Consider the following 14,026-nt stretch of genomic DNA (forward strand, 5'->3'; position numbering starts at 1 on the left):
TATTAAAGAACACAAAAGCTATTTTAGGTTTTCATTTCAAACCTCAGAGTCCGGCACATAGTAATCTTGCTGTAAAATGATACAAACAATTGACAATGCAATATGCATGTATCTCCGTGAGAGTGAACATGAGTTATATGGGTTAAAATTGTTAGGTTGAGTGATTGTTTTTGACAGTCTTGTTAATGATTATTTCAGCTAAATGTCCATCTCCACCACGTGTAAGCCATGCAAAGCGTCGGATTATCAAAATAACTGCGCATTACCAGTGCAATAGGAAATTCAAACTATTTGGAAACAACGATATCAATTGTAACGCTTACTGGTCTATGGCTCCAAAGTGTAAGAGGACACACTGGAGAAATCCAAGAATGGTGAGTGGATCTTTTCTTGTGTGAATATTTATATTTCGATTTTTCAAAAAGTCCTGACTTAACTGTGAGTGAGGTAAAATTTTAAGTCATATCGGCAGTATTTCAGCCATATCGTGACTAGATCAAGTTATATATCAAAAACAACTATAGGTAAATTATAAAAACCTGTCAACGAAGGAGAGTAAAACGACTAGTTTATCACATATATAAATTTTAAAACTAGGAATTATATCTAAAACATTGTAACTATACATGTCAAGGCAATATAAAAACAGGCTATAGATCGCCAACAACTGAAGGCAGAACACCATACTATGGACCCTGACTGAACTCTCAAATCCGATCTAAAATACTACTAGGAAACATGGGAGTTGGGGGTTCCCACTTTTTCTGTCTGTTTTAGTTATATACCTATAAGAGCTCTCTCAATAATCCTTTGAAAAATAGCGGATTTGGGTATGGTCTATTTCCCAGACTGAGGTTTAGCTTTGTACTCAGCATATTTCACAGATGTTCTTTTGGTGACCACGTTCTGTGCAATCGTTATGAACATCCATCCATATCCGTTCATCAGTCCATCAGTCCATCGAACCATCCATCCGTTCTCGTAAGGCACTCGTGAAGAGCAACCTCCTCGTGGTCAGTGCTTGTTAACGCCAATCGCTCTTCTCCCGTGTGGAAGTCTCGATGTGGCTGAAATTTTGTTTTTTATAAATGTTCACTCACTCACTCGACTGTTTAAACCAAAGCTGATTCCTGGTGACTGAGGTTAATGATTTTCTTCCCACAAATATAATCACTTCTGACATATCTAAGGTTGTTTCTGGAATTTGTAGGAATGTTAAGAACGTCACCCGTCGCAGTTCACTTCAGGTGGAATATGCAGGGGAGACAGCAATATTTCAGTCTGTTGTCAATCAAGACATTTGCCAGTTTGCTGTGTCTATTCACTGAACATTACATACCTGTCGTAGTATCATTCGTGACAGCTCCTTGTTTGTGTGACGTGTCCGGTGAGAACATTGCAACAGAGCTTAAGGAGCAGGCTGTTACAGCGGTGAAATGTTTTACCATCAAGAGAGGGGGTTCCGTAATAAGCATCAACGCCTATCTCTTGACATTTGTTCAGAATTGACATTGCTACAGAATTAAAGGAACAGGCTGTCACAGCAGTAAAACGTTTTACTGTCAAGAGAGGGTGTCATCACTATCTCTTGACGTGTGCTCGTTGAACCATTCCCTAATCAATCAAAACAGGATACTTTAATATCGGAGTGCAGGTGTATGTCCCCAATTCACTCCGGTGTTACACATGTGAACATTTCGATCATGATCAAATCATGTCGAAACTCTGTGTGTGTGTCACCGTTGTGGAGACCAACATGATGACACACACTGACACAGACTATGAAGCACGTGTTACCGTCAAGAAAGAGTGTATCATAGCAAAAATAAACACCAATCTCTTGACGTTTGCTAAAGCTGGATATTTTAATATCAGACTGGATCTGTATGTTCCTACGGAAGCGTCCTAGTGCCACAGTCTGATTTTTCTCTAATTAGGATCTACTAATTAGTGGGACTTACTATCTCCTAATTGGGATTACTATCTCCCTAATTAGGAGATATATCTCCTAATTAGGAGATACTATCTCCTAATTAGGTGATACTATCTCCTAAGTGGGAGATAGCTAAGTCCTAATTAGGAGATAGTATCTCCTAATTAGGGAGATAGCTAAGTCCCTAATTAGGAGATAGTAACTCCTAATTAGGAGATAGTATCACCTAATTAGGAGATAGTAACTCCTAATTAGGAGATAGTATCACCTAATTAGGAGAAAGTAACTCCTAATTAGGAGATAGTATCTCCTAATTAGGAGATAGCTAAGTCCTAATTAGGAGATAGCTAAGTCCTAATTAGGAGATAGTAACTCCTAATTAGGAGATAGTATCACCTAATTAGGAGATAGCCAAGTCCTAATGGGAGATAGTAAGTCCTAATTAGGAGATTCCAATTAGGAGATTCAGACTGTGGCACTAGGACGCTTCCGTATGTTCCAGTCCACTTTGGTGTTACAAATGCCAAAAAATGTGGTCATGTGTCAAACTGTTGTCATGGCTCTGTGACATGTCATCGATATGGTGAGAGGCACGAAAATACAGACTGTGACAAGGATTATAAGGGCCCTAACTGCCATGGCGAATATGGTGCTAAGTCCTGCCCTGTGTGGCAAAACGAGTGACAAATAGTGAGACTGAAATGTGAGAAAAACATATCCTACCCTGACCCCAAGAAACAGCAGATTATTACAGACCCAACGAGACTTACACCCCATTCCAGGGCCTAGATTTTCGAAGCTCTCTTAGAGCTAAGATAGTCGTAAGTGCCATACATTAACATTTACTTACGACTATCTTAGCGCTAAGAGAGCTTTGAAAATCTAGGCCCAGTATCTTAATTGGTTTAATCTTTCTGTCAAGCGTGAATGAGCGACCACTGTCAGAAGTTTGTAGCTATACTATCCCAAAAAAGAAACGAAAAAGAGCAGGCTGTTACAGCGGTGAAATGTTTTACCATCAAGAGAGGGGGTTCCGTAATAAGCATCAACGCCTATCTCTTGACATTTGTTCAGAATTGACATTGCTACAGAATTAAAGGAACAGGCTGTCACAGCAGTAAAACGTTTTACTGTCAAGAGAGGGTGTCATCACTATAACGAACACCTATCTCTTGACGTGTGCTCGTTCAACCATTCCCCAATCAATCAAAACAGGATACTTTAATATTGGAGTGCAGGTGTATGTCCCCAATCTGAACAGTAACTGTTAACTCTGTCACTGTTCCCATGTATAAGCATAATTTCTATGTATACGCTGCTATTACTTTACATTCTATACATTTATAAATACGTCTCTGTACATTTCTAAATCAATCAACAATTTTGTATAAGTATCTGCACAGTTCTAAATCTTATATATTCATAATAACATGTATTCTATTAGCCATGTCATCTGTATTTATTGACCACCACATGTATTGCGTCGTCATAGCATTGTGACGTCATAAATATTGTGAGTTAACATTTACTGTTCAGTTTTACCTGATGATGGGGCCAGAACAAGCCCTGAAACGTTGTACTCGAGAATAAAAAGAAGATGTAACCCAGAAAAAATCTCTATGTTCATTGATCTACCAGTTCCTACATTCCAATTATCATTTTTAAAAGACAGGCAAACCCCAGGGATGGTGGTGGTGGGTGGGGTTTAGCTTAGGGTTTAGTCTAGTGGTTAAAGCGTTCGCTAGTCACGCCGAAGACCCTGGTTCGATTTCCCACTCGGGTACACTGTGTGAAGCCCGTTTCTGGTCTCCCCAAAGGTGATATTGCTGGAATACAGCTAAAAGCGGCGGAAAACCATACTCACTCACTCATTGACTACTACTATTGCTGACAATTTTAATGTAGACATCCCCCGTGAACACTGACTTGAAGATACATTAGTTTCAACTAATGATTGGGGAAGCAGATTATTACAGACCCAACGAGACTTACACCCCATTCCAGTATCTTAATTGGTTTAATCTTTCTGTCAAGCGTGAATGAATCACAGAGTCAGTCAGGAGTTCTTGACCCTGTTTATAGCGACCACTGTCAGAGGTTTGTAACTATACTAACCCAAAAAAGAAACGAAAAAGAAAGTGAAAAATCGACTTTACTTGAAAATGTTGACTTTCATGAGATTTCTTACAAGAATTAAACAGGCATCGCCACAACGCAACAGAAATAATCACCTTCCAGTTGAAATTGTGGACTGTCTGGCTACAAAAATCCAGATTACTTTCGGAAATCGGCATTCGTTCTGAAGGAGTTTCAAGGTCAAATCACTACGCCACGTCCTGACGCTGCGACACGGAACATCGCCATTGGAAAAATGCACGCTGGAGGGTACCAATTTTATGTTGCCAGGCGTCTGAATGTTAGTCTGTGCACGATATCACGGCTTGCAGCTCGTTAAACCAAACAGGTACAACAAATGACCGTCCCCGTACAGGCAGACCTCGAATCACCACTGTAGCCCAAGATCAGTACATCCGGGTAATACATTTGCGTGATCGTACTGCCACGGGTGAGAGCACAGCAGCCAGAGTGTCTGGACTTCAGAGGATATCCGGTCAAAGTGTACGGAACAGGTTGAGAGAGATTGGACTGACAGCCAGGAGACCCGACGTCGGGACCATGCTACGTGGTCACCATCGCGCTCAACGTCTCCGTTGTCTAAAATTATCCACTTGGTTGTACAGACATTACCTTCTTCTAAACTGATGTAAAAATTCATGTACTAAAGTCTATTTGTGGACGAGTTATACATGTTTGAAAATACAACACTTTCGCAACAGATTTCCGGGTTATGCGTTTCTTTTTGGAATAGTATATCAATGAATAAATTCCTCCAATAGTAAACTTTAAGAGCGGACATAGCCAGCACTATATAACTATCAAGAACATTGTGCATTAAAGTATATTCTTCTCTAAAAATGTAAGCGAGGCCACAAATTAATTTAATCTCAATCAAAGAACATTTGTGATAAACACATACCCAAAACCTATTACAATTACATCAACAGATCTATGGATGACCAGAGGCTCGATCCTTAAAACGTTCCTACCACTATGTCATTCATAAGCTACGATATGTCGTAGAAGTTACGAACCTTTTGTTGATCGGAACCAGTCAAGCAAAACGTTATCGATTACACAACATTGCAAAGAGACGTAATTACTCTACGACGTTGACTAATCTCAGATCATCAAGAAACAAATTTACTTCTGCTGTAAGAATTGTTAGCAGGTGTTCCTCTCTAAACTTTAAGATTCTGTTAATAATACTCAGGGTATTAAAACATGGTATCGACTGACCAAAGAGTCGTTAAAATCGCATAATGATAGTGGTAGGTATACTCGTATTGTCTGCAATGATCCAGAGGAAATGGTTAATATTCTTAATAATATTTGCAGATCAGTCAGCGGTAAGTTATCACGGGGAAACTGCTCGATTGTCAGCTTTTTACTAAATCACTATTAACGAAAATCCTACCCAACATGAGGTTTGACATTTTGTGTTTCATTGGACACAACTACAAAAAAGACTGGCCAAGATGGAATAGGCACTATAGTACTTAAACACACAGCAAATAGTTTAGCACCCATATTCACAAAACTATTTAACTCGTCTCTCCACCAATCCGCAATTTCGGTATGGAAATACCAATTCTTTAGAAAGACAGTGTGAATATAGAACGTCTGGGCAGTAGCCACAGTCTTGAATGTCTACAACATTGTCCTTGGTAGCGATCCACAAAGCGTTCGTAACGTTACGGTGAGATGTAGTGAAATTGGGTTTAACGTCGTGCTTGAGACTATTTCGCTCACAGGACGACGTGCATGCGTGTGTATGGTATGTGCGGCTGCTTGTACTAGCCCAGACTTAAGCTGGTGTTATAGTGCTAGCCCACTGAGATACCATGCCGCAGTTAAGCATGAATACCCCACTCAGACACATTATACTGACTCCGAGCCGACCAGTCCTTGTTGTACCCATTAATGCCGAGCTCTAGGCAGGGACCAACAAGTACCATATTTTAACGTCTTTTGGCATGACGCGGTCGGGGATCGAACCCGCGACCTTCCGCTCTCTGGGCGGACGCTCTAACCACTACACCACGGAGGCGGTCCGTAACGTTACGTCCTGTCGTTACTGTAGCGATTGATGGGATCGGGTTGTCAGGCTCGCTGTCTTGGTTGACATATGTCTGTTGCGTATACCAATGCACCTGCTGTTTATCACTGGATTGTCTCCTCCAGACACATTTTCACTGGTTGGTCAAAGGTACGGTTGCCATAGCCTTACGTGGCTTTCTATGATGGTGACCTCGGATGGTAGTCCAAACATGTATCAGCAGGAATGAAATAGAATTGCAAGTGACACTCTAAAAACAATGTTTGTACAATCAAGGCAGGTTTCTCTTGGGCTTTGTGGTTCATTCGCCAGGCCGAAACCGCCGGTTTGATTCAGCACACTGGTACAATTCGTGAAGCCCATTACTGATGACCCAGGTGTGATATTGTAGAATAGTACTAAGTGCGGCAAAAAACCCTATTCACTCTCTCACTCTAGGAAAGACAACTTATATATGCCTTGTTGTAAGTGTAGTCCTTGAGAAGTATGAGCTTGGACATTTCGAGAAAAATTCATATTTCACTCTCCATTTAAGAACCAAGAACCTGAATCCCGTTCGTTTGCACAACATTCAATGTACAGGCAGCTCCTGGAGCAGTGACGTGTGAGGTTGTAGTATAATGTCAGAATATACGCTGAATGTGACCCAGACAGTGAACGCCTGATGCATAAATACCACATTTTGTATGAAATATCATACAAAATTTGATACACTAGAGCATTATTCAGTAGTCGTGCAATTTCCAAAACAGGCCATATTTAAATGTCCCTGCTTGTTTTCATTGTGTAGATATACAATCTGTTTTCATTATGGTTGAGGCCATGTTCATCAATTTCAGACAAAGGGCGTGTTTACAGCCGACATTCCATGGGGCATGAAAGAAAATTCTTCACTATCATTGACGGGACTCACAACTCAGGGCAGGTATGAATTAGTCATATACACTACCCGAAGTTTGCTTAGGGTTACCAGTTTATAACGCAATTCGTCAAATTGTGTGACCAAGCCAACGTCTTCGCGTGACGCATGTCACTGGGTAACTGAAACTTGCGCCTGGCGTAGATTCCATACCGTTCTGATCACATATACACACTAGCAACGTTTGCACGGAAACGTTTTGTTGACCCAATTTCAAGTATACCAATGATATCTGCCTAATTTTTCAGTCGCCCTCCAACGTCTTTGACGTTAAGGAGGCGTAAAGTAGTTGCAATCCTCAGCTGCAAATGTTGTTGTTCTCTGATAACACAGGTTTTCAAGCACCTCATGAGCCACGAGTACACCAAGCTCTTAACTGCATGCCTCTGTCCATTCATCATAATATAACCCTATAAGAGTGATTCCAATCATATTGTTCCGGGAAATTCAAAACATATTTCTTTGATAATTTCTGATGTTATCAAAACTTTATCCTCAGCAAACTCTTGAGTAAAATAGATCTGTTCATACCATTAAATACCCAGTGGGTCTGGCATACACTGAACAGATAAGTGTACTTTTCACATTGACTGATTCGATGATGAATTGGTAAGGAATATAATTGCATTTACGTTTATATACCCTGGCAAAGCTTTTTAACCGACCGGCCCTGCCTTTCACTGTTTGTTGGAACTCGCAATGTTTAAGAGTAGCACCTTGAAGTCTCATATTTTCGATGCATGAATATTGCAAGGTTATGCATAGTTCATATTAAACGAAAAATCGTCGGCATTGATGAGAACCTGTCCACAAGAGAGAGACTCTGTACTGGGTGCATCACTTCACTAATCGATTAGTAAACTTTCATTTGACGTAGCACAAAACTTCAGAAGCTCCATTTACATATCTACATTTCACAATTGTCAAAGTATAAACCAGCATGGTATTATTACAAGATCACAAACAAGTTATCTCTTTCTAACAGAAACGGTGAGCATTTAAGCTTTAAAATGGAAGTTAAATTAGTAATATATGGACATTTCAAACTCCATGCAACGATGATCAATTCCCTGTTCAGATGTTTTGTTCGGCGGATATTTGACTTGGCTTGACATGTATTTTGATTTGCCAGTAGGCAGGATACGTCTCCTTTTAGCGGTCTTCGGAAATCCATGCTTGTCATTTGAGATGGCTTTGCCTGTCGTACTGGACGGCTAACGAGATGCCATATTAATATTCCAGCTAAATGACGGCGGTCTTTAAGTCTTCGAGTCTGGACCAGCCATTCCAGTGACTGGCATCATTAGCATTAATACTGTCTCATGCTTCCACCAAGTTAGCGAGCCGTGACCAGTCGATTCTGTTAAAGTTATTTCCCATTTACAGATTTACCATTGTTCTCGGAGATGCGAAACCGTCAAGTCCAGAAAATATCGAGCAGACATTTCTGTTTCACCTAGATGCACAGGTTTCAGAAACGAAGCTTAACTATTCTTTCCGTAAAGGGTCAATGGAAGATGTGCCGATGGAACAGTCTTGGAACACGAACACTTCTGTCCCGTTTCGTCTGGACATACATATAATGAAGGGCGATTTCGAGGTACGTATGCATGTCCAATATTGCTATGTTGCTTGGATTTCATTGTAGGTATGCATTTCCATTATTGCTAAGTTGCTTCGATTTCAAGGTACGTATGTATGTCCAATATTGCTATATTGCATAGATATCAAGGTACGTATGCATGTCTAATATTGCTATGTTGCTTCGATTTCAAGGTACGTATGCATGTCCAATTAAGTTGGTTCTTAAAAATGTCTCTTCCATGATACCATGACGATACTTCAGTAAGGAGCATTCGTCTAGAGACCTTAATCCTTGACCTTTGAAAATATTGTTTCATGTCATTTGAAACCTTTTACTGAGACCCAATACAAACTACGTAATTTTCATTTTGAAATTGTCAACATGGCTTTCTTAGTAGCCTTATTGAAAATAGGATTCAGTACTTTCTGACAATATACGATGCCACAAAGAAAGAACATGCAGGCAAATACATACTCTCTCACTTTCAGTCATGACATGTTGTTACTGAAGTTATAGATATTCATGTATCAGAATACAAAGCATTTATTTGGAATTATATGTTTCATTTGCAGTTTTGCATCATGAAAGGGAATATCCAACAGTGTACCAACCAAAAGAATATGATGAACGTGGCGGACGTAAAAGCGTTCTCAATATTTAAGGATTTTATGATTGAATCAATTGCCTTACACCTTGACTGAAATCAAAATGTGCCATGTACAGAGGAATGTGGTATTTGACAGACAGTCTGCGAAAATTATTTGTCATTTGTGGTTTATTTCTCATATCGGCACATAACAATCTTAAATGAATATGCTCATGTAAACCTTTCCATCCTCCATCCCCACTCATCCGAGAAGCTCGGTGCAAATCAATGTATAAATTATAGCATATTATCATATTCTTGAAATTAAGACCAAGTGTGATAATTTGTAAACAAGTACTTGATATTTATCACGCAAATGAATTTCGACGTGTTTGAATTCTTGCATAAAATACAACACCAGATAACGGCCCCTAAGCGTTCCGGTTTGGATCTTCGTCTTCAGGAACCCATGCTTGTCCTAAAAGGCGTCTAACGGCATTTTAACGAACTACCTGGCAGAGTAGAATCTGTCAACAGCCTCATACATTATTCTGTTATATTCTGATAAATTAAAATGCTGTTTTCCTGTGTCTATATGCGAGCGAGTGAGTTCAGTTTTACGCCGCACTCAGCAATATTCCAGCTATGTGGCAACGGTCTGTAAATAATCGAGTCTGGACCAGACAATCCAGTGATCAACAGCATGAGCATCGAAACCGATGACATGTGTCAACCAAGCCAGCGAGCCTGACCACTCGATCCCGTTAGTCGCCTCTTACGACAAGCATGGGTTACTGAAGGTTCATTCTAACACGGATCTTCACGGGTCGTCTATATACGAACAATAAGAACAATCCTATGTTTCAAATGGTGTCTGGATCTATGTTCATATGTCTGTGGTTGCCTGATTCAAATCCCTATTTTGACTTGTACTTGACCAGCCTTTGCGTGTGTTTGTGACGTTGGCACCAGTAAGACAAGATATGCACACCTCTTTGCGAACACCTTGTATGATTTGACAACGATTGATATGCAAAGGATTTACTTGGAATGTTAAGCCGATGCAGCGATTAGCAGAATGTGAAAAGAGTTTTTTTCCTTTGTTATTATTCGAATACTAATCAAATATTTAAACTCAATGTGCTTTACGATCGAGGGACAGTATAATCGCTTATCTTACCTTCAAAGACGCTTTAAATAGTTTCCGTGTCACCCCTCTCGGGGGTGACAACTGGAAGAAATGTTACCCTCTGCCACGGTAACCTCAAACCTCTCTCGTGAGAAGCTGTATCGTTAACTATCGTATGACGCCATGATATGAGTTCCAAAACGGTTCGATTAGCTGTTTTTGAGTTCACTAAAAATTTACCTTTATATAATCTAAAATTATTACTTGTTTTAGTCACGATATGGCTGAAATATTGCCGATGTGACTATAAATCTAAACTCAATCACTCACTCACAGAATTTAGATGTCTCAGACAAAGAATATACCATCTAATGTTTAAATCTGCTGTTATATTGAGACAACATGCAGGCCATTTGAAACTCATTTCGGGTTTCTTCCGGATGTAGTGTAATGAATTAATATGAACAGAAATTCAGCGATATTAAATGAGGTTGGTTGATTTTATACAAACCTGAAAATCGGTAGCTGTTTACATGAGGAGGAGCATGCAAGTGGTCTTGTCATATAAGCAGTATAGTTGAAACAACCTTATTTAGATTTGGGATAGGTTACAATTTACCGGAAAATAGACAGGAGAAATTGAAATTGGAAGCAGCTAAAACAGGTATTATCATCACATTTCAAGTTTGCAAGAACGTAGAACTAAACGGACACGAAAACTGACTGTTTTTAGTAAAACATATTACAATATTTCACTTAAATGGCAATTTACTAATTAAGATTGCTTTCAAGTGAACATACACCTAAGAAACTTATAAAAATTCCCCCGCCTGATACAAACGCCCTATGAAGCTCTTTTCCCCTCCCATCTTCTATATGGATGTGGAACGACATACCTTTAATTAAAAAGAAAATGTAGGAATACTTATAATTCAAAATCGTCCCAAAGCTCCATCGGATTTCTCTTTTTAACAGTGCATACATATCATTATACAATAGACCCGTGAAGATCCGGGACAGAATTGATCTTCAGCAACCCATGCTTGCCACAAAAGGCGACTATGCTTGTCGTAAGAGGCGACTAACGGGATCGGGTGGTCAGGCTCGCTGACTTGGTTGACACATGTCATCGGTTCCCAGATGCTCATGCTGTTGATCACTGGATTGTCTGGTCCAGACTCGATTATTTACAGACTGCCGCCATATAGCTGGAATATTGCTGAGTGCGGCGTAAAACTAAACTCACTCACTCACTCATTATACAATAAAATAACACAATGAGCTGATTAATATGTTATGTGGCAGTGTTTTTGGTTGTGTAATGTTCCAAGTGTTAATACATTGTACGCTTAGATGTAGTTTTGTATGTAAGGGAAGCTAAGTCTTGCCTCTCGTCTCCCATCGCAAGTTACAGGAAGAATGGATTTGTGTGTGATGACCATCATACCTTCCCGAACTTGGATTACAGATGCGGAGAGGTGAAGATTACCACCAATGCCTTTATTGACTTTTAATTTGTACCTACACTCTGTTCTGTACTGACATTTTGTACTTCCATAGTTTTGTACTTCCAACCAGGTCACCTTTGTAATGATGTGAAGCTAGTCAGCCGGTGTACGATGGTGAATTACATCTGATTTCTTGGCTATTTGCTGGTTTCTCACCCAGTTCTTTTACGGACCGATTCCCGGTTAAGCTTCCAGTTTCATCTTGGGAATCAACACGTGGGATATAGAAGACAAAGTTTAGTCTGTTAAATTATGATTTAATAGACAAGGAATGAAAGCTATATGTTTGCTACATGAGGTGAGGTGAGGTGAGGTGAGATTGGGTTTTACGTCGTGCTTGAGAATATTTCGCTCATATGACGACGTGCATGCGTGTGTATGTGTATGTGAGGCTGCTTGTACTAGCCAAGACTTAAGCTGGTGTTTAGTGCTAGCCCACTGAGATACCATGCCGCAGTTAAGCATGAATACCCCACTCAGACACATACTGACTCCGAGCTGACAAGTTCTTGTTGTACCCATTAATGCCGAGCGCCAGGCAGGGACCAACAAGTACCATATTTTAACGTGTTTTTGTATGACGCGATCGGGGATCGAACCCGCGACCTTCCGCTCTCCGGGCGGACGCTCTAACCACTACACCACGGAGGCGGTTGTTTGCTACATGAAAGTTTGTATGTGAGTAAAGGAGCAAATGCATAAAATATTTTCTTTGAAGGTAATTTGGGAAATCTTGAAACCCGTCACTTAGAAATGTAAGTTGTATTGTCGAAAATGCACCAATTGATCTCACTTTGATATTAAATGGGAGCTTACCAGAGCAGGATAACATAGTAATGTTCAACAAAGTACTTATATATGTCTAATACAAAGAGATTTATGTAAACTGTATAGTTGCTGTTCGTTTACCTTTCCTATCCTTTCTATTTATTATTAATACAAACTGTAATTCAGTTGATATGTTATCTGTGTGAAGTTATTGTACCGATTCTCATCCACGTTTTCTGAATAAAATATGTTTAAAGCAAAACAACTCACTTTCAAAAATGTATTTATGCATATTGTTCTGTCTTAATGTTGTCTTATATGCAATGATGAATCCGATTAAATAATAAGAGAAAAGTAAAGGGAAAAAATCAATGACTACTTCATTCCATTGACTTCTCGCAGACAAATCCCTGGTTCCAACTACAAGGGACATCGTCCAAGCAGTACCCCTCGCGTGCCCACATGCTGCCGCAGTCAGTTCCATTAGGCTCGTCTTCACACCATTTCACTTTACTCATCGCAGTGCCATCCGTCCACTTGAAATCCCCGTGTGTTCTCAAGGCACCTACGAAGTAGTTCTGGGGCTTACCTATATTGAAAGTTTTAAGATTTGTCAACAAAGGATTACTGCTGAAAGTGAATGAGTTTGGTTGACGTTTTTTTGAACGGTAATCAAATATATCGCAGTGTGCCAGTTTAATGTTACCCGTGGCTCAGGTTTCAGATCTTTACAAAGTGGCAGGTTCAGCTTATTCCTGAACTGATCCATATCACCGACGTGATGCTCCATTTGTTACCAGGTCACAGCGAATGTGTTCATATTTAAGGTCACATCGGCGCTATAAATGACACATATATACCTCTCATCAAGAGTTTAGAATCACTAATGTTAATATAGCCACTTACTCGGACCTCAGGCAACTGTTCTAAACTAAATTTGCAAAATATTCCATACTGTCTAAAGGTACTGTTTACACATGAACGGATATATTGTAAAACAAATTCGTAACGTTGAAAACATTATTGTCATGAGTTCAGTAAATGATGAAATCAGTGAAAATTGGCGAATTCTTAACAAAACTTTACACCACAAAGCAGCTGTTCACAAGCACGATATTTTCACATGCACATACAATTTGATGCATGATCCTCGTGCAATTCAGCTGCATAAAGTTTGCAGTTGGTTCCCGCAAGTTAAGAAATTAATCTTCGATGTAACCATGTATATATCCATTACATATAGTGAGTCTAAAGAGAAGTATACAATAAACACAGGTTGTGTTTTAATCGCCTATGTTACCATGGAACAGATTGGTGAGTTTATTTTTATGTCGTTTTAGCAATATTCCAATAATACCATAGCGGGGAATTATTTCGTTTCTACTGCATGAAACGAGATTCAACACTGTTTTACTCTGAGT

General features: G+C 39.7%; 1 protein-coding gene across 1 annotated transcript; it reads left to right on the plus strand.

Annotated features, from left to right (window-relative positions):
* The first annotated feature begins 296 nt into the window (after nucleotides 1-296).
* LOC124283605 lies at nucleotides 297-9,863 on the plus strand. Its single transcript, XM_046719595.1, has 4 exons — nucleotides 297-374; nucleotides 6,950-7,035; nucleotides 8,416-8,629; nucleotides 9,187-9,863. Exons 1-4 carry the CDS (start codon nucleotides 330-332, stop codon nucleotides 9,313-9,315), a joined length of 474 nt encoding a protein of 157 aa, XP_046575551.1. The 5' UTR covers nucleotides 297-329; the 3' UTR covers nucleotides 9,316-9,863.
* The last annotated feature ends 4,163 nt before the right edge of the window (nucleotides 9,864-14,026 follow it).

Source organism: Haliotis rubra, unplaced genomic scaffold (genome assembly GCF_003918875.1).
Source record: "Haliotis rubra isolate DU_JTF1 unplaced genomic scaffold, ASM391887v1 Scf318, whole genome shotgun sequence".
Taxonomy (NCBI): Eukaryota; Metazoa; Mollusca; class Gastropoda; order Lepetellida; family Haliotidae; genus Haliotis; species Haliotis rubra.